This window comes from Lontra canadensis, unplaced genomic scaffold, assembly GCF_010015895.1.
Source record: "Lontra canadensis isolate GAN:19392208 unplaced genomic scaffold, GSC_riverotter_1.0 scaffold7, whole genome shotgun sequence".
NCBI classification, from domain to species: Eukaryota; Metazoa; Chordata; class Mammalia; order Carnivora; family Mustelidae; genus Lontra; species Lontra canadensis.
The window spans coordinates 20,757,205-20,769,420 of NW_022631001.1; the positions used below are offsets into that span (position 1 = coordinate 20,757,205).

Here is a 12,216-nt window from a genome sequence, read left to right on the forward strand (position 1 = left end):
CCTTTCTTACCGTATTAAGTAGTTACCTTCTAACTGCATTGCATGTTCTTTAAAAGCACAGGTTTTTGTGTATACTTCTTTATTAAGAGAATAAATGTTTGGTGGTTAGTATCTTTATCTTATTGCCATTCTCTGAAAAAAATTTGTTATTTTCCTTTTACAGATCAGGATTAACAGAAGCCTACCAATGGTAAGAATGTGGCCCTTGCTAATTCTTTTATTTTATTTTATTTATTTATTTGATAGAAAGAGAGATCACAAGTAGGCAGAGCAGCAGGGAGAGAGAGAGAGGGGGAAGCTCCCCACCCAGCAGAGATCCCAATGCGGGGCTCAATCCCAGGACCCTGAGATCATGACCTGAGCTGAAGGCAGAGGGTTAACCCACTGAGCCACCCAGGCACCCGGCCCTTACTAATTCTTGTTCTAGCTATTGGTCTGATTGTTACATAGGTTTTACCTGTATTCCCTAGGCACTATGGAAGAGTATTAAGAACAGTGAATAGATAGGTTCTCAGAATAGGTAGTAATAATAAGTAGTAGTCTCAGAAGATTACTTGTTCCCTTTGAATGCTGGGAAAACACTAATAATATTGGCTGCCATTTATTTATTACTGACTGTGTGCCAGATAACTATGTTAAAAATTTAATGTATTTTTTTAAGATTTATTTATTTAAGTGAGAGAGCATACAAGCGGAGGGAGGGGAGAGGGAGAGAGAATACCAGGCAGACTCCCCACTGAGCATGGAGCCCAACGTAGGACTCGATCCCAGCACCCTGAGAACATGACATAAGCCGAAGTCAAGAGCCGGACACTCAACTGATGAGCCACCAACGTGCCCCTTAATGTATATTTTCTTATGTATTATTAGAACACTCCGAGTTAGGTATTATTTTAATCTCCTTTTTATTACTCCTCCAGACATAAGTCTGAGAGATGTTAACTAACTTAACCAAGAGCACACAGTTAGAAGCATAGAGCTGGAACTTTGTTCCTAACCATTATGCTTCAGTTTCTCTATGTGTGAAATTAGGGTTTGAGCTAAGTGCTCCCTAAAGTCTGTAGAAATCTAAGCTGCATAGGGAAGATCACTTGTTTGCATTCATACATTTACATCTCCAGAGTTCTCGTTTTCTTTCTGCAGACCCTTTCTTCAGGTATTTTTCAACATGTACAAATTATATACTTTTATTTTTATAGTAGCTTTCCTTCGTAGTAATTATTATTAATTGCTTTGCTGTCCTCATGAGAGGGAAGAATCAAGTTACACACCTGACCTTTGGGTAATGAAAGAGCTAGGTTGTAGAAATGCCAAAAGCCTAAAATTATGTTCAGGTTGTGACCCTTGAATGCCTTATTATTTACCATTAGTAACCATAGGCATACTTAATCTGAGTCTTGGTTTTCTTGGCTGTAAGATGGAATGATGGTATCTACTTAACAGGATTATTGTGAGGATGAAATGAAACAATATAGGTTAAATATCTACCTAGAATGGAACTTCAGTAAAACCTAGTTTCCTTTCCCTTGCCTGCCTTTGTTCTCAGTCTTGTTATTAGGTAGATGAGCCTGACCAAGCAAGCTTATGCATTTTGCCTATTTTTGTCTGTCTACAAGATAATCTTCATAGTGTGTAAAACTAACTAAATCACAAATTCTGATTGTTGGTTGAGTAAGTTGAGGCCTTTTTGGTCTTTATTAATCATTTCAGTACTATTCTTGTCCCAACTAAAGTTTTTGAACTCTTCGGATCTCTAAATGTAAATATCTATTATTTGAATCTGTTTCCTTTTATCTGGTCATCATAGCATTTTCAAGGTAGAAGGGACTTCAGAAATCTTCAAGCCTGCAGTCTCTGCTAGCGTTCCACCATGCTGTGAATAGCCACCCCAGGTGTCGAAGAATTTAGTCACTTCCTGTTTCTGCATGCCACATGCAAATAATATATGTAACTAGTTCCACAAATTTTATACCATTTCTTCTATAATCTGGCTACCCTAAAATCAATTTAACAACAATCAAAAAAGTCCAACAAATATATATTTGTTCAAAAACTTGTTTTTTCAGAAGTGGATTTCTCTATATCAAAGCAAGGGCAAGAAAAATGCAATAGATTGAATCCATCTGCAGAATTCAGTTTCCAGACCTTTATGCCAGTGTTTTGACATCAATATATAAGGAATTCAGACACAGCTACAGCTTCTAGCAGCCAGACCAGGTCCTGTAGCTATTTGTGGCAGGTGCTTTGATGGGCCTTTCATCTCATTTTCTCAGTAAATGAAAGTATATCCTGTCCCCATACCTTATAAACTAAAACTTAATTCAGCTACAAAACATTTCATTTACTCAAGACTGTGCTCCTTCCATTATTCCTGATAGTTCTTAATAATCTGAAGTTTCATACTAGAAACTCCTGTTGGTTGATCCCTCACTTGATGGTAATTTGCCTTGTTGCAATTAATCTTTTATTTTAGAAAAATCAGTATTCAATCTTAATTGCCTAAAAGACCAATACATGTGGCTATTGCTATTAATAGTGAGGAAATAGATAATACTCTTTATTTTTTTTTAAGATTTTATTTATTTATTTGAGAGAGAGAGCAAGAGAGAGCACGAGCAGGGAATGTGGGGCAAAAGGAGAGGAAGAAGCCGTCTCCTTGATCAGCAGGGAGCCCGACTTGGGGCTTGTGGAGGGGCTTGATCCCAGGACCCCAGGACCATGACCCAAGCCAAAGGCAGATGTTTAACTGCCTGATCCACCCAGGCAGCCGAACAGTCTTTATTCTTGAAGAGTCATATGACTACCAGCTGTGGCACCTCACTTTTATTTTAGAACTGATTTTACAGATCATTCAAGAAGCTATAAACTTACTTTAATCAATATTGTATAACTAAAGAATTCCCCCACCAAATAACATAGCAAAATACTTACAGAGTCTTCCTCTTTCTCTTCCTTTTGTAAAATAAATTTATCACAGGCTGGTGTGTTGGAATCTGAGTTTGAATCATGGCTGCCCCATTTTCTAGCCATATAATCTTAAGTGGAAATAGAAATCAGTATAGATAAGCTTCAGAGGCTATCTAACCTTCCAGAAAAATGACTCTGGACTTACTCGACTAGGTTTGAAGCACAGAAATGGAAATTTCACTCTAGTGTTCAAGAGTTTATTTTTGTGCCTTCAAACAATAAATCTGCATAGACCAATGATACATGTTCTCCAGAGCAGACACTGGAAATAGAGGGCTGAAGAGCCACAGTTCCTGCCCTTGAGAGAGCTTACAATCTAATGTAGTAGGGTATATTTTTACAATTTAGCAGGCAAAACTCTTCACCCTCTTCTGTGTATTGAACAATGTGATTTTAGTAGGAAAAAAAGCATTAACATACCAAGAAATAGAAGAAGAATATATTTTCAAGAAAAATAGTAAAGTTATTAGAACATTTTCTGTTGTCTCATTAGGCAAGTTTTCTGTATTTAAGTACATTTGTAACTTTAAAAGGATCAAGTGACCAAAGCCCATGAGTGCATGACGCGATTTGCTGCTGTTTGTCTGATAACCTTGGACAGATCATTTTAATTTCTCTGTCCTTCACCTGTCCCTGGAGGGAAAAGACTGGTTTACCAAAATGATGTGGATGATAACAGATGATCGCAAAATACTTTTCAGACAAAATTCTCTCATGACATCTGATCCAGCACAGCATCTACAGGTAACAATTCTCTGTTTTTCAAAATCAGGTATCTGGACCTCCGTCGATTTGGATCTGTTCCCCATGGAGGTTTTGGGATGGGATTTGAACGCTATCTGCAGTGCATCTTGGGAATTGACAATATCAAAGATGTTATCCCTTTTCCAAGATTTACTCATTCATGTATTTTATAGCTGGAAGACTGGGTAAGGAAAATCACCCCATGCCAGAGGTACTGCATGTGAATATGGATACAGGAGACTGCATGTTTGGCTTTTAGAAATGGAGAGGTTTTGGGTGTGTAACTTTCATGCCATAAGATAGCGCATATGAAAAACAGAAGTGATTATGATTTTCTTAGAAAGTTGAGAGCATTTTATGAAAAAGATGAACTCCCTCAAGAAGAGGAGCTTGTGGCAGGCAGAATCTCCAATCTATTACACCAATGAAGAAGAAATGGGGAGGCTGCGCTGTGGTCTCAGAGGTCCTTTCAAACTCTCAAGACACGACGAGATAATGTATTTTAATTTGTCTTTAATCATTAGATCACTGCCCCGTGTGACCTTTGAGAACCACTAGTAGCTAAAAAGAAGGTATTGTTGGATCTTTTTTCATGTGCCATTTAACCTATGATAAATTCCCATTTATTTTCATCACTTTACTAGATATCACAGAAGAAAATATTCTCTTGGGGGTCCTAATTGAGTTAATAAAGTTACTATTCTGAATTGAAATCTTTTATCAGACTGGGTGAAAAAAGTGACATTTAATAACTGTTGATCTTTCATTTTAAAAGCAAGAGAGATGTATTAATTATCTAATGACTGTTATAATTTGTTCACAGTAGCTGTTTATAACTTCTCTAATAATCAATAAAGTAGATTTTTGATACCTATGAAAGAAAAATACAGTTACATTTTTAAATTCCACTTGGCCTTTTCCCAGAGAAATTTGGAAGAAAGGTATTTTCAATGCGAGATGATGCAAATATCACTAAATCTAAAGGATGAGTAATTCTGAACTCAAAAAGTAACATTGTCTGGTAGAGTTTTTGAGACGACTGCTGGTTTGGGAGTTTAAGACCTGACAATTACAGCACTTTATGTGTATGATTTTGGACAAGCCACTTATTCTGTATAAGCTCAGACGTTGTTTTCCTCAGAGTTGATGTAAGAATTACATGATAGTGTTGTGCGTGTTTAAAACTATGAAATGCTACACAAGTTGTTTTTAACTCTTTTAGTCTGTTGAGTTACATATCTATGACTTGCAGCAAAGTTGTATACTCAGTAGAGTTTGTATGTATCAAATAATGGTAAATGGCATGCATGCCTGAATAATCAATTTTCTGTGTCTCATTAGATAATTTATCTTAGTTTATTTCCTATTGAGTTTGTACGTGCACTTTATTTCATCCTAACTCAAACAACTGAAAAGAACTGCAGAACCTTAGAGCTGGAAATCACAGAAGTCCCTGAGATGTTCTCATGACCAAACTTCTGCCTGATGCAGAGAGATCCTGGGCAACCTCTTCTTGGCAAAGCCGAAGGCAGATGTTTAACTGCCTGATGTTTAGCTGCTTAGTGTCCCACCAAATAGCATATTCCATCTCTGCATCTCCCTGGTTGGTAGCTTTTGCTGAGCTAAAGTCTACTTCCCTAGAACTTTAATCTCCTGGGCTTCGATACCCAGTTTAGGACAGAACAAAAGAGGGTAATCAGGGCTTTCATAAAGCTTGCCTCGATCATGGGTTAGACAGATAAATTCATTTGTTCAACAAATATTATTTGAGCTTATTTTATATGCCAAGAACTGTGCTAGGTGCTAAGTAAATGATAGTGAACAAAACAGAAATGACCCTTGCCTTCTTGGAATTTACAGTCTCTTAGAGAAGGTGCACAATCAGTAAGCAAACAAACGTATTATTTCAAAATATGACATAAGCTGTAAAATTTAAAAAGAGCAGGGCAAGCATAGATAAGCTTGCTAGAAAAGGCATCTCTGAAAAGGTGATCTTTAACCTTAGGTCTGGGAGATAAATGCAGAAACCACTCTAAAACATTCTCAGCATCAGTCAGTATTGATTTGACATTCAGGTCTTGATACTGTATTAATTTTGTGGAGTGAGAATTACAAACACTTCACAAGCCCCCAACCTGGAGACACTAATATTTTCCAAAGCTATCAGGAATCATGTCTCCAGCGATTCTTGAGGAACCAGATTGAATTCTAATGTTAACATGATGGTTGGACCTCCTAAATAACAGTGAGATAAAGAACAGTGAGTCAGAGAAACCCCAGGTTCCCATCGAATGCCACCACTGATGTAGCTGTGGAGCACTAATCAAGCAAGATCATCTTTGTGCCCTCCAGTTACATCACCTGTAGAACTGTCCTTTCGAAGTGCATCAGCTCAAAAGATTCTGCTTTTGTCTCAATCTTTCAGGAATCTGTGTGGGAGATAGTCACTAAAAATAATTGATTTAGAGTCTAACCTTTACATTTTATTTTAGTACACGTTAGGTCTCTGAAAATGTACCATGAAATCAAATCACTGAAAGTCACAATTACAATAGACTTAAGTGTGTTCATTGTGCGTGTGTGTGTGTGGGATGGGCGAAAGTCTCAAATAAACCTTGTTCCCTGCCTTTTTGATAGTCTTCAGCAGTGTACTTCCCTACTTTCATACTTACTCGCTCTTTTCCTCTACATTTGATCACACAGAGAGTATCTGGTTGAAGCCAAATACTTGCCACTTACAACAGGCCTAAGAATGTACATCTTTGACTGAATACTTTTATTTTACCCATAATTGAACAACAGTAAATGCTGGTGTCAGACAAAGATGATGAAAATGTCAAAACTAAGTAGCAACATCAGGAAAGAAATTTTAAAATGTCCATTTGTCAGCTGGTATAGGAATATCCAAATTCTCCAGATAAACAGCATTGTATAATTATGTATATAATGATGAGAAGTGTGGATTTCATAGTTGAGGACTGCCTACACTATAAGAATATTCTTATAGGACTTAATTTGTGAGAGAAAAGTTGTTAAAGGTGTTTTGAGGGTGTTAATTTTTATTTATGTAACCAGTTTCCAATGAGGGAAAAGTCAGATTCTGTTTTCCCAAGATTTCCAAACATCACCTCAAAATAGTCACCCTAGCCACCCAATAAAGAGTATATTTTGAAACTTAGAAATGGTTTTTCCATCATTAATTTCCATTCTCATTTCAAATTTTAAAGTAGGTGGAGAGAAATAGTTACTTTCCATCTGGCTGTTCTCTTGCCTGGGGAAGTTGTGCTGTCTTCTTCTTCTTCTTTTTTTTTTTTTCCTTCTTCTTTTTTCTTTTTTGGTCTGACAAGAACTTAATTGTGTGAGTGATCCATTCCAGATCTAGACATAACTCTCCCACCCTCTGACCCAGCCCAGAGACTAACTGTCACAAAACAGCAAAGAAACTGTTTGACCTTTTGTCCTTCTCAGACAGGATCTGCCAGAAGCACCCCTCTATAATGTTGTACATTCATGCTCTCCATAAATTGAATCTAGACATTCAGGCATGTCTGAACAGACATTGAAGATGCAATTGGTGAGATGGATTAACTCTACTCTTCTTTAAATCTCTTGTTTCAGATAATTATAGATGAAAGATGCTTATTTGGATTGGATTGCTATTTATTCATATATTTATTTTAGTAAGTGGTGAGGCAAGAACATAAAAATGCAGAGTTGAAAGACAGATTGGCCTGGATTGAATTGATAAGAAATGTGTGGAGCTTTTTGGCTTCTGATCAATATTTGTATTCAGTCTGCAATCTAAAGTATGTATAATAAAAAGAAAACAGGTGGGAGTAATATCTGATTGTAGTTTCTTCCCAGTGTATAGCCCAAATTAAAAGAAAAAGCATTAAGGACAGCAAATAACCTTAATCACCTGACACCAAAATGATTAATAAGACTTACTTAAGACAGACCTTACTAGATCATGGTCAACACGCCTCCAGAAACCTAACATTCTGCCATTACTAGGACCCTGGATTGCCCCTCTCATCAGCTAAGGCTCCATTGAGCTCTTAACGCACTTTGGTTTGGAGTCCAGTGAATTTACTGATGCAGTAAATTGTTAGCACACCGTGTGGGAGTTCCTAGGGTAACTTTGTAAAGAAGTCAGGAGTTTAGGTGGCTCCTAAACTGTCATTCAGACAGCTATTGAGTTAACATAGCTCATGACTCTTCAATAACTTTATGCTCCTTCTTTATGGCTCATAATTGTTATCATTTAAAGTTGCTTTGCTGTTTACAAAATGTTCTAATATAAGTACAGTGTGGACCTTGTTCTTTTGTAGCCTACTATGCTTCAAATTCATTTGATTTAATAAAAGACTCAGTTTTTTTTTTAAAGACTTTATTTATTTATTAGAGAAAGAGTCCGAGAGAGAGAGCGAGCATAAGCAGGGGGAGCTGCAGGCAGAGGGATAAGGAGAAGCAGACTCCCCGCTGAGCAGGGAGACTGATGTGGACTCCATCCCAGGACCCTGGGCTCATGACCTGAGCCAAAGGCAGATGGTTAACCAACTTAGCACCCAGTCGCCCCTTATTTAAGGGAGAGTAAGACTGCAAATAAAGTTCACCACTCAGCCTCCAGAGAAACTGAAAACCCAGAGCTTTGTTGTAACTAAAGAATTTTGCATCTTCGGCCCCAGAGTTTAGTGGACATGTTACAAAACACACACTTCAGCCTCTAATATCCTTGTTTTACACAAGAAGAGACATAAGAGTGTGCAGGAAAATGACAACTAAGTTCAAATACATTCTAGTAAAGAGAAACACTGACATAAATAAAGGGCCCTGGACCCAGCAGTGTACTTAAGCTTGCTATGCCTCATTTTTTTGTTTTTTGTTTTTTAAATTTTTTATTTTTTTATTAACATATAATGTATTATTAGCCCCAGGGGTACAGATCTATGAATCGCCAGGTTTACACACTTCATAGCACATACCTTTCCCAATGTCCATAACCCAACCACCCTCTCTACCCCGCCCACCCGCCACCCTGTTTGTTTTGTGAGATTAAGAGTCTCTTATGGTTTGTCTCCCTCCTGATCCCATCTTGTTTCATTTTTTCTTTTCCTACCCCCCAGAGTCCCCACGTTGCCTCTCAACTTCCTCATATCAGGCAGATCATATGATAATTGTCTTTCTCTGATTGACATTTCACTAACAATCCTGGTTGCCTTACCTTCCTCTTAGGATCATCCTAGAATATACATAGAAAGTCAGATGAAAGAACTTCAGTGGGGATTATTAATATTCTCCCCTAAAATGATTAACCTTTGAAATGTCAAGATGATGCTCTGAGAATAGAAATGGGGTAGGCCTATCCCGGAGAGGTTTTTCATGCTACAAATACACATAGAAACAGCTAGACCTGTGTTTTGCAGAACCTGGGCTGTTTGCAGCTGTGACTCTCTGACTTATGCCCTCTGCACACCAGCCCAACAATAACTGCTTTGCTGTTTTTATAGGATCCTGGATTTGAAAAATCTCTCAGAGATCATATCTCTTCCCCTGTCTGTGATGCATCAACTATCTTCTCCTGGTAGTTCACCAACTCACTGTCCCTTCTGTGAATAGGAGCTCTCTAACTAAGAGAGAATGTGTTCTAACCTTGGAGAACTCTGACCTGATAGTACCCAAACCTGCCTCTCTCTAGCAGATATAATAAGTTAGAAACATAGCAATACCGTTTCTTCTCCCAGCCTTCTTTTCTCCAGGATAGACTCTCTGAAGCCGCTCAGATGGACAGTCTGCCCGTCGCTGAAGGGCTGCACCCTGCTAGGTTATTCATCAGGCAGTGCATCCTTAGAATGGGCCTTTCTCTTGGCAGAGAAATTCCTCCCTCCACTGTCCACTCAGCAGCTACACAGGTTTCCGATGACACGAGTCTTGATGTTAGAAGAGCTTCTAACAGTCTCCAGTGCCTCCTTGCCAGCTGTCTTACGGCCTGGGGTAGCTGTTCCTCTTCCTGTGCATGTGATAACCGCCAAGGAATCCTAATTACAGTTCCAGCATGTTCAGGGCAGTCCCAGCCCACTTCATTTGAGGATCGCAGAAATGGATTTGGGTCACATACACATTTTCTTTGCAGTGCCATAAAAGGCAGGAACTCATTCCAGTATGGTTAGGATGCAGTGATCTCTTTAAGTGTAACTTCCATCTTCCACAGTCTGCACTATAGGTTTTCACATCAGGAAACTGTTGGGTCAGGTGCCTGCCAGAAAATGTGGTGGTGGATGTTTGGTGTCTCGGTAAGGGTATCAGACATGGAGGGGAAAGACCCTAATTTAAGTCTTGACTCTCTGCGTTTGAGCTGTGGGAACTTGAGCAAGTTTTTCACCTGTGTGTTTGAAGAGGCATCTGCAGAATGAGGGTGGTCCTTCTCATACAAAGTACCATGACAAACAATGAAGGCTGTCAGAGGGTCTCATAAACTGCACAAATGGAAACTCTCCTGAGAGAAACCTCTTCAAAACTCAAAATCTGTATGAACTAAGATGCTTGTAGCATGTTGAAATATTTTATAGCCATTAAAAATTAGAGGAGAAAATGTGTTAAAAATATTAAATGACACTTTGTAGTTACAATAGTATAAAATCTGTGTATGTGGACTAGAAGCATCTGGGGGAAAAAATGAGATCACCTGTTTAAGGGCAGTGGAACTGAGCACCTTTTTCTTTCCAGACCTCATTGGTGTATTCAGTTCGGTTCAGTAAACTTCCTGAGCACTCACAGTGCTGGGCCCGGTGCTAGGCTCTGCACAGACAGAGATCAACAGGACACACTCCTTGCCTCAGGGACTCCCTTGCACATAATCTTTGCACATTATGAATAGGAATCACCTGGGGAGCTTATTAAATAATTCAGATTACCTTTGTCCTACCCTAGAGAGTCTGATTCAGTAGATGGAACAGCCCACAGTGTGCATCTCTGAAACAGTCACCCTGACTGATCCTAATGTAGGCGGTTTAATTCCACACTGGGAGAAAGCTTCAGTGAGGTTTTAATATTTTTACAGTAAAAGATAATAATTACACAAATCTGCTCATTGAAGAACATACTACGTTGGATTGTTCTGCCTGCACCTTTGAGCTGGTTTTTATCCCTCTGTGTCAAGGAGGGAAAGCCAGCCCACAGTGATCTTACTCTCAAACCCATGTAGCATGAAGCTGACCACACTTCTTGACCTAGACCTCTTCCTCCCTTTCTTGTCCACTACCTCACCCGTGTTTTGCTTTGTTTTGTTTTTCTCCATGCTTGTGTTTTTCTGCCACTCTGATTCCTGTGCCCAGTAATATATCAACATCCAAATTCTTCCCCTTCATTTCTCCAGCTTACTCCCCAACCAGTATGGCAATTTTATTGAAACAAACAAACATATTGGCTTTACTAGCTTGTTCTGGAAGGCTCTATGATTAATGTTTTTCAAAAAAACTTAGAAGTGGTCTATTCCTTGATCAGCAACCACAGAATTATCATATGTGGAAACTTATGTGTTTTGGTGCTTGACCGTCATTTAGCCCTTGACAACTTTCTTCTAGTCAGGTAGCAGCCCTCCACAGATTCCTGTCTTGCCGATCGAGTTAGAGTATACCCTGCATTCTGATGCAGCATGACTTGCCTCCACATGCCTGTGAATGGGCTTGGGTAGCTTTCTCAGTCTACACACCTGTCACCTCTTAGTCACCCAGAATCAAAATATTACAACTCTAATCACACTGTCTGAGGCTGTGAAGCTTTATTTCAAGAGGGGTGACACACTAAAATGCAGCTAGGACTTCTACATTTTCACATGTTTATATTACTTGTACTTAAAGATACCAGTGGTTGGACAATGGCTTCCAGACTCACTCCTTTCATTATGCTCCCTCAGAACCATATGCAAATACTGCCCATCTTAAACTGTCATTTGTCTTCTCTGCCAGAACAAAAGCTCTATAACACGGAGAAGACCGCAATCTTCTTTCTGTCTGCAGTGCCTTAGAGAGTGTCCGGCACATAGCGGGTACTGATTAAACAACTCTTGAATGAACTAGGTGTCATTGGGGTGTCCAAAAAAAACCCAAAAAACAAAAACAAAGGATGAACTATGTCCAACAGACCAAAGAGAAATATTCCTTAAAGAGGAATTCCCAAACTAGCTTTTCCCTCTTTCTGTGTCTGAAATATTTCATAAATTTTTAAACTAGCCTTTCAGCATAAAAATCCAAGTCTGGAGCCATTGCCTGAACATAGAACAGAGAGTCAGGAGTCAAAAGTATTTATGAGTTCAGCTAGTAACTTGTCCTTAGGAGCTGTTACTAAGCTGAGTTTGTAGGGCACAGTAACTTAATAGACTTCTCAAGAACATTGCTCTGTGGTTCATCATTATATAACCAGCACTTAGCCATGTCCCTTACACACAGTAGGTGCTCAGTAAGGAATGAATGAATGTATTCGATTGATGGAAGAAATTCAGAAGCA

General features: G+C 38.8%; 1 protein-coding gene across 3 annotated transcripts in view; it reads left to right on the top strand.

Annotated features, from left to right (window-relative positions):
- NARS2 (asparaginyl-tRNA synthetase 2, mitochondrial) overlaps positions 1-4,424 on the top strand; it is a 125,514-nt gene extending 121,090 nt beyond the window's left edge. For 2 of the 3 annotated variants that reach the window (XM_032852969.1, XM_032852971.1), the window contains 2 exons: positions 164-190; positions 3,740-4,424. In XM_032852969.1, the coding sequence (XP_032708860.1) occupies positions 164-190; positions 3,740-3,884 (172 nt within the window). In that variant the 3' untranslated portion in view covers positions 3,885-4,424. Of the gene's footprint in view, positions 1-163; positions 191-2,977; positions 3,037-3,739 lie in introns of all 3 variants that reach the window. The other variant, XM_032852970.1, reaches the window with a different exon arrangement.
- Positions 4,425-12,216: the final 7,792 nt, after the last annotated feature.